We start from the raw sequence: 13,292 nt of genomic DNA on the forward strand, positions 1-13,292 counted from the left end.
GTGACCTGGTCTCACTCAGGAGCTGCCCCGTCTTAAGCAGGGGACGCACACACACACACACACACACATTTACACGCACGTGCATAGTCCCTCCCAATCGTTGCAAACACTCCTGCATCTTTTGCTGCCGGTCTCCATGCTCTTTCCCAGGATGGTGTCCCAGGTGGAGGGAGAAGCCGCCTCTGCCGCCTCCTGCTGGTCCCTGGGGATGTGGGGTTTGCTCACCAGGTTGCTGGAGGCCCAGCTGATGTCTGTGCCCCCGGGTCACAGGGTCCAGCCTTTCTCTGCTCCCTGGGGCCTGGGGACCCTTCTGGTCATCTCGATGTCCCCTTTGTCCCAGGGGTTCAGTGGAAGTGTCGGGACACCCGCTCCTGCCCCCGCAGCCTGGCCCAGGTGGGATCTCTCCTCCCACCATGACGGGCCCACTGGGGCCTCCTGGCATTGTCTCCGTGGGCACACCTCGGGGGAACTGGGCGGAGTCCCTGGGCAAGGTGGACCCGCGCTCTCTGCCTGGCCACACTAAGCCACCAGGAGTGCTAAACGCGGCTCATCCTCCAGGTGGCGCTCGGGGGCCGCGGAGCAACAGGGACATCCGTCCTGTCGGAATGTCCCTGCACCCATGGCCAGAGTCTTGACGCCTGTGTCCGTGTTGGAGGGTCAGGAAGGAAAGACTAGTTCACAATGTCTGCTTTTCTGCCCTCTCCCGCTCCTCTTCCCACCAAGTCCCCAAGATGGAAGAGGTGTGGGCTTTATTTTGCTTTCGTTTTACAATTTCCCCAAAATTGTGTCAGCTCCCCAGTGACATCATTGCCTGGACCCACGGGACTCCTTTTCACTGGAGCAGGTACCCCGACCTGGTCAGCCGTTCCTGCTCTGGAGGGCGCAGAAGATTCAGGAGTCCTCTCTCGCCCAATGCCAGGCTCTCCACTCTTCCCTTGCTGAGAGCCTGGCTCAGGTCAGAGGCAAACAAGACAGATGTTAGCGGGAAATACACCATTCTGACTGTGAAGGTTATTTAGGGGTCAGCCCGACTGAGCTAAGGGATGTCCCCAGAGCCGGGAAAACATCACTTCTGGGTGAGTCTGTGAGCAGGTTTCTGAAAGATTAGCATTTGATTCAGTCACTGAGTGAAGAGGTCCACCTTCCCCATTTGGGTGGGCATCCTCCATCCTCCGAGGGCCCAGATAGAACAGACAGGGGAAGGAGGCCCAATTCCCTCTCTCTCTCTTCTTGAGCTGAGACAACTATCCTCTCTGGCCCTGGACATTGTAGCGCCTGGTTCTTGGGCCTGAGGACTGGGGCTGAATTATACCTGCAGCCCTCCTGGGGCTCCAGATGGCAGAGATCGGGTGGTGGGACTTCTGGCTTCCATAACCTGAAAGCTGATTCCTATAATAAATATATATTTAAATATATATAAAAATACATGTATATATTATGTATACATATTATATATAAATGTATTTTTATATATATTTATATACAATCTTTATAACAGAATCTTTTGGTTCTGTTTATCTGGAGAACCCTGACTAATATACTAATTGTTGAAAAATAATAGAGAGAGAATGTGTCCCTACATGAAAAAGAGAAATTCAGTACAGGACGTAATGAAGAAAATGAAGATGCAGAGTAGAGGGTAGCAATCTGAGGAAGAACCTTGAGCACGAATAGAAATTAACCTTGAGTACAAATGGAAAATCAAAGCTCAGTACAAATAGAAATCGTGTTGAAAAGCCAGGCACCCACCCTCTCTGAGCCAGGACAGACCCTCCCAGCTGGTGAAATGCAGCCTGTCCCCAGGTCCCAGAGCAGAGCTGACAGTCTACAGTCCCTGTCACTTAGGTCCCGGAATCGAGTCCCGCATCGGGCTCCCGGCTCAGCAGGGAGTCGGCTTCTCCCTCGGACCCTCCCCCCTCCCATGCTCTCTCTCTCTCTCTCTCTCTCATTCTCTCTCTCAAATAAATAAATAAGATCTTTAAAAAAATAAAAAATGTTAATATTTGCAAAGAAGTAAAATAGCAATTGCACCATAATAAGCCAGCTGAGTTTAGGTTGAATTTTTCAAAAATATTCTTTTAATATGTAATAAAACTTTTAATACAAGGCCTATAGCAGGCATGCGGGTTTCCTACCTTCCCCATAGCAAAATAATAATAATAATAATAATAATAATAATAAAAGACATAAAAATCAATCAGAATGAGACACTCAGGCCCCCCTAGCAGGGTAATGTTCCATTTTAATGTGAGTGGGGTCCTCGAGGCTGACCCCACAAGCCAGGTAGAGATACAACACGTCCCACCCCACAGGGGGCTCAGGGCTCTCCTGGCAGGTGTCTTGGACACCTCACAGCCTCTGGTGGCATAGCTGGCCCCGCTGTGGGCACGTGGTTGTGCAGATCCCAAGTGTTTGCTGTGGAGGCAGCATGCGGCTGTCTTGTCTACAAACCCTGTAACCATCAGCAACAGTGCTAGGCAATCGAATGGGCAGTTGTGGACAGAAGCCTAATCTGTGTGCGGAGACATTAAGAAATAACAGGGGCCATGAGGAAGGGAGGAGAGGATCCTGTTCAAGTAACAGAGCCATGAGGCCCGCCCATGTGGTCAGGTCCTGGGGGGTCAGGGAGAGAGGCATGGAATTTGGACACCACGTGATGTGAAATAGAAGATGGAGAACGGATCCAGGGAAATACGGCGACCTGCTTTCTGCACACCACAAGGCAGGGGGCTCTCAGGAAACAGCCCCCAAGATGCCCACACCCCATCCCCATCAGGATGTGTGTGATTAGGGGAGCATAACACCTCATGTGTGATGGAAGTTAACTGCCCGCACAAGCAAACAGGTGAACGCGATCCCAAGTCAGCAGTAGGGTGATTTAAAAATCCTGTGTATTCGTAGGAACTGTGAGGGACAGTCAGGGTACAGAGCAACAACACTACTGAAAGATTGTTTGTTACAGTTCTCAGGAGGAGGGGCACACTGCACCATGCAGGGCTCCAGGGGCGGTCGGCGGGGCGGGAGGGGGGGCAAGCGGAGATTGCTAGCTAGAGCTTTTGGTGTGGTTTCTACAGGAAGAATGAGCAAGCCAGGGTGAGCAGGCTCAGGACTGGCTGGACTCCACAATTTCAGTGGGCTCTATAGTGGAAAAGATGACCCTGTTGTCTGTTCCGTGGCTCCGGGGTGATGAAGGCACGTGGAGAGAGTGGCCCAGAGTGTGAGAGCCTCATAAGGGAGGTGGTTGGGGGTGTGCACTCTGGATCAGCTGGTGAGTGTTTGTTTCCCCCCAGGAAGAGGATTTTGCTCAGGAGAGGGGGGTCAGTGAGGAAGGTTGGAAGTCAACGCAGTGACTGAGGTCATGTCCAGCACATGCATCTAGGACAGATGTCAAGTTTATAGACACCTGAAACGTGGCTAATACAAGGGGTATAGCAGGTTCTGCTCCACAGAGTCATTCTGGGCGCAGGGAAATTAGACTGTCAAAACACCCAGCATTTTACAGACTAGTGGGAGACGAACCCGTTCACATGCTGCCTTACACGTTACCTTACCTCACGTGGCAAACGGTGTCTTTACTGGTGTCAGTGAGTTAAGGATTTGGAGAGGGGAGATGATCCTGGATTGTCCCACGGTCCCAGTGTAAGCATGAGGGTCTTTATAAGAGGGAGGCACGAGGGTCAGAGGAAGGGGAAGGAGGCGTCACAGAAGCAGGAATCCTAACCAGAGCAGGGTTTAAAGATGCCACAGAGCTCCCTGAGGATGGAGGACGGGCCACGGACCAAGGGATGCAGGAGCCTCTAGAAGCTGGAAAAGGTCACCAAGTGGATTCTCCGCTCGAGCCTCCAGAAGGAACGCGGCTCTATGGACACCTTGATTTCAGGCCCAGAGAAACTGATTTCAGACTTTGGACGAGCAGAACTGTAAGATAACAAATTGTGTTGTCGGAAGCCACGAAGGGTGTGGTGATTTGTTACAGCAGCCATGGGAAACCGATACCCTCACTTTACATGGAGCAGTTGTTGCAACCCCGTTAGGAAGAACGACGTCCAAGCCCAAACTTGAAGGGCGTTAGCTGGGTGAGGGAGTGAGGGTCAGATGGACAAGGTCTTGGAGCTGGATGGTGCTGTTGTGTTTGGAGAATGCATGGCGTCCAGTGTGGATGAGCCTGGAGTAGGGATGGGAAATGGGAGGCTGCCATGTTCTGCGGCGTGGACTGAAAGCCTCAGGGTCCCTCCCTGTGCAATCACAGCCTCACCAACTCCCTCGTATGGTCCATATATACATACCCATTAGTGCATGTGCATGTGTTATTCGTTTGTGTAGTTTGTGTGCATGTGTGTGCACGTGTGTAGGTGTGTGTATGTATGTGCATGGGTATATTTGTGACATGTGCATGTAGGGGTATGTGTCTGCATGTACGTGCGTGCATGCATGCATTTGTGGACGTGTGTGTGTGTGTGTGTGTGTGGAGTGTAGGGTTGTATCACCTGTGTGTGTGTGTGTGTGTGTGTGGAGTGTAGGGTTGTATCACCTGTGTGTGTGTGTGTGTGTGTGTGTGTGGAGTGTAGGGTTGTATCACCTGCACGTTTACTCGGGCACACGTCTCCTTAGCATTGCTTTCATTCCACCCTGGGACACTCAGTTCAGAAAACACCAATGCATTCTTTGTCTTGTTCCCTGCTCGGAGCTTTGAGCAGAGACTGGGACCAAGCTCCCCAGGCAGGGCTACTGTGGCGGGGGGCGGGGGGGCTGTGAAAACTTTTATTGATGAACAAAGAGAAGCATAATCCAGAAAACAGCATCTCAGCTATCAGCTGCCCATGTGTAGTCCAGGTTCAAGGTCAACTCTGGAACTCTGGAAGGCCTTTAGAGTGGACAATTAAATCAGAGCCTCTGGGGGGCAGTTAGGGATACACGGGACACACCTGGAATCACTTGTGTGACTGGGAGGCCACAGCTGGGTCTCTGGAAACAGCCAAGTGACTATAGCTGAGTCTCTGGAAACTGCCAGGAGTCTGGAGTCCGTAGCTGGGTCTTTGGAAATAAGGGCTACACGTTCTCTCCAAGGATCTAGTGGATTTTAGGAGGGACCGCATGGTTCATGCATCTCCTAGATGTTGATTAGAGGCCTCCTGACGCCAGTTCTTGCCTCCAGGAAATCTGACTGCATGGCTTTCCAGAAAGGGATGATTCCACCCGGAAGCCCTCCAAACGGCCACTTCACGCTTCTGCAGGAATGGCTTCCTGTGTGTCTAGGAGTGGAGGCCAACTGGGCCTGGAGTCAGTGTCTGGCGAGGGCCGCATATGTGCTGGACTCAGCTGTGGGTTCCATGGACCGTGGGGATGCGGCTTGGGCTGTCCTCTGTGTGAGGATCCAGTGGTCCAGCTGAGCATATGTCACGTCTGGGGGGCCTCCTGCAGTAGGGGTCTGAGAGAGAGAGACCCAGGTGAGTCAGGGTGGCTGAAGAGAGGGTAGGGGACTGTGGGAAGGGGGGGCTAGTAGCCAGCCTCCAGGTGACCCCCGTGACCCCACCTGCTGGAATCACCACTGTGTGTAGTTCCCTCCCACTTAAGATCAGGGCTGGCCTGGGTGACCAGTAGACTATGGCAGAGTGAGGGCGTAACGTGGCTCCTGGCCCTCCCTCTTGGGGAGGCCAGCTGCCATGGAGAAGCCAGGGAGGAACTGAGCATCCTGCCAACAGTCGTGCGGGGGGCGGGGGGGGGGTAGTGCCATCCTAGAAGTAGTGCACATCTTCACAGCCACCTCCAGAAAAGACCCTGATCCAGAAAGACCCTGAGCCAGAACCACCCCGCTAATCTGCTTCCAAACTGCTGAGCAAAGAAACAGAGATCATTTCGTCAAGCTGCATCTGTTAATGCAGCAGTTGGTAATGGGTACAAGGACTTACTGGGGTGCGAAGCATTTCCCCGTCCTTTTCAGGAAGTCTGTCGACTGCAGCCAGATCTGGAGGGAAGGGGACAAGGGTCAGGTCTCTGAGGTGGGTCTTGGAGGGCAAGTTTGCCTGAAAACTCAGCCTCAGATTTTAATCTTGCACCGCCTCGGGAACATCCTAGAATGTTCCCAAACGTTCCCCGCTCACTGGCCTGTCCCTCCTTTTACCTGGTGTCCTCTCTAGGATGTCAACAGCCGGGCTAACCCTGAGGGGAAAGAACAGTGAGCACTGAGGGGGCCTCCCTGAAGGCAGAGGACTGGGAGGGGGTCCAGGGTCAGTCTTAAGAACCTCACCTCTCCTGGGGCCTCTGCTCTTCACCTTTGCTGCCGGGGGGGCCTGAGGACAGTCAGGGGTGTGAATTAAGAAGAGATCCCTTCTTCCCAGCACCCCCACCCTCTCCCCGAGACCTACTGTGTTTCTTCTGGTGCTGATAATAGAGCAAGATGAGGACCAGGAGGAAGACACAAAGGAACAAGGTCACAGAGACCCCAGTGAGGATAGAAATACGCTCTGTTGACAGGCCTAGGGGAACAGGGAAGATGGAAGCAGATTATCAGGGATGTGCATTTATTGGCCACCAACTGCCTACCATGGGTATGCTGGGTGCTGATCATACACACACCTAGGTATAAAATCTCTGCAATGCATAGTAGTCCTGTGACACGGGAAGCATCGTTACAAAACCAGGGTCCTGAATGCTGAAGTCCTCTGTCCACAGGGCTTTAGCAGAGCTGGAATAGGACCAACCCCAAAGCCCATTCTTTCCCCTTCCCCAAGAAGCACACTCTGCTCCTCTGTCCCCCTCACTCACCGGGACTGTTACTGTCCTCCCAGTGCATCTGTGGGTCTCCTGGGAAGGAGGAATTGAGCGCACGGTCAAAGGCCTGAGCTGGACAGAGAAGGCTGAGTCTCCCCGACTCCCCCTGCCCCGCAAAGGGGGCTCCTCCAGAACAGGCCCATGGGGCTTTCTATGAGGATGGAGATGCCCTATCATGCTGTCCAGTGTGATAACCTCACTGGACGATTTCCATTGAAACACAAGTTAAATAAATTTAAAAGTCAGATCCTCAGCTGCACTGGCCATGTTTCCTGAGCTCAGGGGCCACACCTGGCTAATGACACTGTGCAGGATGGCACAGAGACACAGCGAGCCCTTCCTGCAGGAGGGTCTGTGGGACAGTGCTGCCCTCCACCCTCCCCTTGCTCACCTCCTTCTGGATTTCCACCCCACGTGCAAAAATCCCCATCGCTGATGTCTTCTGTTTCTCACAGCAGCCCCCCGATGGGGGCGAATCTCCCTTCTGTGAGTGCAGAAGCCAAGACTCCACGTCCTCCTGTTGCCTGAAGCCAGTCACTCCAGCACCGGCTTGGCCCTTGGCTCTACGCATGTACCACACGTCCATTTCACAGGTGGTCAAACCGAGTCCTGCTAGGCTCCTCCACGCACAGGGTGGAGCCCCCATGTCGCCTCTTCCGGACAGTGACCCCTCCCTCCCGCCGCCCTGGAGGCTGAGTCCTCAATGTCCTTTAAGAAAGGCAGAAAACTTCACCTCCTGGAACTTCCCTCCCTCAACACCTTGTCTTGGGAGCCCACCCGTTGTAATATATAATAAATATAAATATACATTTTTAAGTTCTGTGTTTTAACTTATGTGTATAATTTCATTTACATGAATAATTTTAATGATATATCATTTAAGATTACTTGTAATGCATAAGCTATATATCTCAATTGTATCTCAATTACACATATTTACTATTATAAGGTAGGTATTTACATATATGAATTATAGCAAGACATGACACATAATATAATGTATCACATTATATAATCTATAATACTGTATGCTATTAACGTTTGGGAGCTCAGGGACCCTTTCTCCTCATTCCCCGTGTGCATCCAGCGCTCAGTGGGTGGGTGTCTGGTGCATACAAAGAAAGTGTGAGAAGAAACGGTCAGTATTAGTAAGACCAGCACTTTTTCAGGCCGTGGCATTCAGCAGGCAGCGACCTGACCGCCGTGCCCTGCCTAAACCAATTCCTGCGTCCCCTGCACCCCAGGGTCAGGAATTTGTCACACCTTTTGCGTGCGAGGAAACTGGGGCACGCACGGTTTCGGTCCCCGGGCACAGAGCTCCGAGGCAGGACTGGAATCTCCACCCTGATGCCGGCAGGAAGGCTGCGGGGTTTCTGCTCTGAACTTCAGTCTTCACAACAAGAGATGGGGCAGGGGGGAGAGGTGGGGGCATGCCTGTGCGCCCCCCACTCAGCGGGGTCAGGATTCTCTGAGAGGGGCTCTGTCTTCCTCTAGGTGACCTAACGCCACCGTTGGGACATAACCATCAAGAGCCCCGTTCTCTCCCATAGTTTGGAAGACTGTCGGTCTCTCTGTACCTTGCAGAGCTGCCAAGGGTAGGACTCTGCCCACAAGGGGGTGGCCACAGCCCGAGTTCTGCCCCTCCCTCCCCCGGGCTGCTTCCACCCTTCAGAGCCTTGTGCCCCTGGGCTTGAAACTTGCATCGTTTTGCACATTAAAGGAGTGGGGGGTTCTCAGAAGGTCAGAGGAGTGCCTCCCACATCCAGCCTCTGCTAGCTTTGACTGTTTTCACAGCACCTGGTACAGAGGTAGTTCCACCAGTGAGTGTCCTTTGCCCTGCAGGTGGCAGCCCCTCACTGTGGTTTTACCAGTTCCCAATCCAAGCCAAAGGCAGGCGGCTGGGCCTAGAGCCTGATCCCCAGCACAGAGCCCCCCCCACCTCAGCAATGCCCCCAGGCTGAGGTCTGTTACTCACCAGATGAGGAGTAGGTGTGTGTGTGGGGGGGGGGTGGGCTGTTTCTGTGACCAGGACAGAGGGACTGATGCTCGGCGGAGGCCCCCAGGGTCTGTCCCACTCAGCCTGGTTCGTCTGTGCATTGAGCACCCATGGGAACCCTGAGCATCCATCAGAAGACCACATTGGGCCATCACCCCGTCCCAGAGAAACCTGAGGGCAGAGCAGAGGCATCCTCACCTGTCACGTTCAGCTGCAGTGGCTCACTGCGTTTAGACCAGGCGACACCGTTATGATAGAGGCAGCGATAGAACCCAGCAGTGTCTTCACTCGCCACGGGGATGGGGAATCTGGCCTGCGTCTCATGCTGTGGGTTCTGCACATCTGGGTATAGGTCATTTCCCTCCTTCTCCAGGCGGAATGTCTCAGCCTTCGCGGGTCCCTGGCAAACAATGGTCACCGGCTGCCCCTGGGGGATCACAGAGCCCGGCTCCGCCCAGATGGAGGGTCTGGGCAGGACCCCTAGGAGGGAAGCAGAGTGGGCTCTCAGAGTCCGCTTGTGAGAAAGTCACCATACCACAGGATTCATCCCTGTTAGATGCTCAATTCATTTTTAGGCAAGCCTGCAGAGCTGTGCAATGGTCACCGCCCCTTTAGAACGTTTCCATCGTCCTCCCCCAAGAGACCCCTCCATCCCTGCCAGGTCCCTTCTAGGTGGGTGTGAACTCTCCTCACTGCAGTTTCTCTCCCCCTTGATATAGGACCCTGGGACTCGGTCACATCTTGGGCTTTTCTCAGGGTGACAGGGAGATGTCAGAGCAGGCTGGGCGCCCAGACATGTCTGCCGCGGAGTGTGGCCTCTCTCGCTGCCCACGGCCACTTTCTGGGGAGACAGAGGGAGCTGGGACAGAGACAGTGGATGAGGGTGACGTGTCGTTTGTGACAACAAGGGAAACAGGAGTCTGGGGTTGTAGGAATGACTGTGGCCTGGCTAGCCCTGGCTGGGGGCGGGCAGGCTGCAGAGCCCCAGGGGAAGTCCAGTGGGGGCTGTGGCGGAGCACCAGCTCATCTCGTCCCACAGACCTCAGTCGAAGAGGTTTCCTGTCTCCAAAGCAAGTCCTCTGTGGGTCACCTGTTTCTGGGTTTGCTCTGTACTTTCTACCTGCATCTCAGCCTTATCTCTATTTCTTTGTTGTTAAGGTTCTTGAAAACCCCCATCTGCCTCAGCGAGGCTGGTGGCGGAGGAAGAGAGGGTCTGTAGCCCTGAAACAGGAAGACGGCATCAAAGTTACAAAATCCCTCATGGAGGCAGGAGCTGGGAGAGATTATTTGCTCATTTGCCTGCTCTCTCTTTCCTTCCTTCCTTCCTTCTTTCCTCCCTCGCTCCCTCCCTCCTTTCTTTCTTTTCTTTCTCTTTCTCTTTCTTTCTTCTTTCTTTCTTTCTTTCTTTCTCTTTCTTTCTTTCTTTCTTTCTTTTTCTTTCTTTCTTTCTTTCTTTCTTTTTTTCTTTCTTTCTTTCTTTCTTTCTCTCTTTCTCTCTTTCTTTCTTTCTTTCTCTCTTTCTCTCTTTCTTTCTTTCTCTTTCTTTCTCTTTCTTTCTTTCTTTTTCTTTCCTTTTTTCTTTCTTTCTCTTTCTTTCTTTCTTTCTTTTTCTTTCTTTTTTTCTTTCTTTCTCTTTCTTTCTTTCTTTCTTTCTTTCTCTCTTTCTCTTTCTCTTTCTTTCTTTCTTTCTTTCTTTCTCTCTTTCTTTCTTTCTTTCTCTTTCTTTCTTTTTTTCTTTCTTTCTCTTTTTCTTTCTTTCTTTCTTTCTTTTTCTTTCTTTTTTTCTTTCTTTCTTTCTCTTTCTTTCTTTCTTTCTTTCTCTTTCTTTCTTTCTTTCTTTTTTTCTTTCTTTCTCTTTCTTTCTTTCTTTCTTTCTTTTTCTTTCTTTCTTTCTTTCTTTCTTTTTCTTTCTTTCTTTCTTTTTTTCTTTCTTTCTCTTTCTTTCTCTTTCTTTCTTTCTTTCTTTTTCTTTCTTTCTTTCTTTCTTTCTTTCTTTCTTTCTTTCTTTCTTTCTTTCTTTCTTTCTCTTTTCTCTCTCTTTCTTTCTTTCCTCCTTCCTTCCTTGTTTCCACTATATCTTAGTACTATCTGTCCATGTACAGATGCCCTCCACGTGCCACTGGTCCTACAAACCTGAGAAACACACCCATGACCCCTGCCCTCTCGGGGCCGAAAGTATGGAGGGAGGACAGACACTGATCACACACTTGCCCGAGTCCACAGGTACAGACTGTGATGAGTGCCCTTGGGGTGAGTGTGGGGACCTAGGGGTCCTCGGGGAGGTTGGAGGGAAGAGGCATCTGAGCTGAGAGCAGAGGGTCCGGGGTGAATCACCCACGCTGAGCACAGAGGGGTGGCCAGGGCATCTGACACAGAGAAGTCAGCATGTGAGGAGGTCCGGAGTTGAGGGGGAAATGGCGTGTTTGAGAAAGAAGGAGGGCTGAGGTATCTGGAGGTGAGTGAGCCAGACAGCATGAGGCCAGGACAGATCCAGACCAAAGAGCGGCGTGTGGGTCTCACTCGTTCTGAACAGAAATGGTGAAAGGGCTCTAAAACGCTACTATTTTGCCCGAAAAAAATATGAAAAATAAATTTCAAAAATGTAAGTGAAATTTTAAAATTATCATTTAAAATTATGTCACTAGGTGATGTGTATTGAAGGTAAAGAAGTTGGGATCAAGGATGGCATCTGGAACTCTGCCCTTGGCAACTGTCATGTTCTCTGCCCAAGGGATGCTGCGGGGGGGTGGTTTGGGCTTGTGTGGGAGAGCCTTGGGTTCAGCCTAATCCTGTGGGGTTTCCATTGTCTAGGGGGCTGTTGGGAGCGCAGGTGGAGAGTGGGGAGAGACCCGGGAGGGTCATACATTTGGGATTGTTTGCAATTGGGGGTAAATTTCAGGGGTTCCTCCCAGGCCCTCCCAGGGTCAGCACCACACCATCCAGAGCTGCCTCTGGGGTGCAGAGGGGATGGGGAGGAGACTCACCTTCCTGTGCTTGGAGCACTAGGCCCAGGCAGAGCGCTGGAAGAGAAGATCTGGTAAGAGAGATGCCCATCCCTGGTTTCCTCAGGGGCTGCGCCAGTCCTTCTTGCTCTGAAATAGTCTCGAGACAAGCCCCCGGCCTCCTCTTCCAAATAGATGCTTCTCCCCTCCACCAACCCCTCTGGAGTCTGAATTCGTCCCCATACCCAGGAGACCATTTTTAGGGCTAAACTTGCACGGTGTGACTTAGGTCCGGGGCAAGAGCTGAGGGTGCTGATCCACGTCGCTCTCTGAGCGTCCCAAAGTCTTCTGGACTGGGGTCAGGACTGGGAAGGGAAGCAGGCCCCCTCCCCAAGTCTACCGCCCACCCCCTTTGTCCCTCAAACCCTTTGCCTCCATTCCAGGACGCACCAAGGGCCAGTACGGTGGTCAAATGGGGAGACATGCCCAGACCCTTGCAGCCTGCACCCTCCTGGAGCCGATAGATGAATGACAGAGCCTGCAACTGACAGGATGTGTCAGTCAGCTGGGGCACATCATGCGGTTTCTACATCAGCCGCCTCCCACAAAGGGGAAGAATGTTCTCCTGCCCTTCCCACTTCTCTCACTGATGAGAGTGAGGAAGTTCACGTCCAAAACATGCTTGGATGAGGCTGAACTCGCCCCCAGATGAACGCCTGAGGTAAGAACCTGATTGTCAACCTCTGGGATAAGGCAGAACATGGACTGTACAACAAACTGACTTGTTAACACAAAGTAACCCTCTGTTCTGGGGCAAAACATGCCACCTACACCACCGTTTCCTCATCTTTAAAATGGGAAGCCTAAAATCCTCCTCCAAGTCTTTATTTTTTAAATTTTTTAAAAAAGATTTTATTTTTTTATCGGGGGGGGCAAGCAGAAGGAGAAGCAGGCTCCCCACTGAACAAGGAGCCTGATGTGGGGCTCGATCACAGGACCCTGGGATATGCCCTGAGCCGAAGGCAGACGCTTAATGACTGAGCCACCCAGGCGAACCTCCTCCAAGTCTTTAATGTTATGATATTCATTAAATTCTCAGTCAGGTGTTGGGAACTTTAAAAACATCCTGCTAGCGTGAGTTCTCTTCCCATTTTCCCCCAGTGCCGTTGGAACCAGCGAAAGGTAGGGTGCCCCTGAGCACATGCAAAATCCTAAAGGGGTGGGATGGTCATGAGACAGACCTCAGGCTTGGGGCCAGATGGGGCTTGCGTTCTCGTGTCCACTGCCCTGATGGCAAGAAGAGCCACTTCTCCGAGGTGTGGCTGCAGCAGACACTGTTGGTGGCCAAACATCAGTCACGGCTCACTGGTTCCCTTACTAACAGGAACACAGAGCTGTTGGAGTGGCTGTGCTTGAAGCCTGGGGCTGGGGGTGGCCGTGGAATGAAGTCTGGGTTAAGGCAATCTAGCAATCCCGTCTGCAGTAATTGGTCCAGAGTGGGGCACATGACCAGGTCTGGCCAATGATGCTGAAAGCAGAATATACCGCAATACCTGGGAATCCGATTTCTCCCTTAATATTGG

At 52.0% G+C, this 13,292-nt stretch overlaps 1 protein-coding gene across 4 annotated transcripts; it reads right to left on the reverse strand.

The window, feature by feature from the left end:
• Positions 1 to 2,055: 2,055 nt before the first annotated feature.
• On the reverse strand, positions 2,056 to 12,316 carry LAIR1 (leukocyte associated immunoglobulin like receptor 1). Of its 4 annotated transcripts, none has more exons than XR_003607740.2 (11): positions 12,160 to 12,316; positions 11,752 to 11,787; positions 8,966 to 9,247; positions 6,766 to 6,804; positions 6,577 to 6,609; positions 6,366 to 6,476; positions 6,248 to 6,290; positions 6,122 to 6,159; positions 5,910 to 5,965; positions 4,926 to 5,428; positions 2,056 to 3,918 (listed from the first exon to the last, which is right to left on the reverse strand). XR_003607740.2 is itself a non-coding variant. In XM_028095024.2 (10 exons), exons 1-10 carry the CDS (start codon positions 12,191 to 12,193, stop codon positions 5,282 to 5,284), a joined length of 819 nt encoding a protein of 272 aa, XP_027950825.1. In that variant the 5' UTR covers positions 12,194 to 12,316; the 3' UTR covers positions 4,748 to 5,281. The 4 variants fall into 4 exon arrangements, 2 of the variants coding, with proteins under 2 accessions (XP_027950825.1, XP_027950826.1); XR_003607739.2 differs by lacking the exon at positions 2,056 to 3,918 and adding an exon at positions 3,925 to 4,165; XM_028095024.2 differs by lacking the exon at positions 2,056 to 3,918 and having other exon boundaries at positions 4,748 to 5,428.
• Between the last annotated feature and the right edge of the window lie 976 nt (positions 12,317 to 13,292).

Source organism: Eumetopias jubatus, unplaced genomic scaffold, assembly GCF_037043125.1.
Source record: "Eumetopias jubatus isolate StellerSeaLion01/CBP00866 unplaced genomic scaffold, mEumJub1_p1.0 scaffold_10, whole genome shotgun sequence".
NCBI lineage: Eukaryota > Metazoa > Chordata > Mammalia > Carnivora > Otariidae > Eumetopias > Eumetopias jubatus.

Coding starts and splice junctions, on each gene's coding strand:
- LAIR1 (XM_028095024.2), bottom strand. CDS start 12,193: ATGTCTCCCCATTTGACCACCGTACTGGCCCTTG. Junction 6,477..6,576: donor TGCAGAGATTTTATACCTAG/GTGTGTGTATGA, acceptor CTGTTCCCCTAG/GCCTGTCAACAGAGCGTATT. Junction 5,429..5,909: donor GGGAAATGCTTCGCACCCCA/GTAAGTCCTTGT, acceptor TCTCTCTCTCAG/ACCCCTACTGCAGGAGGCCC.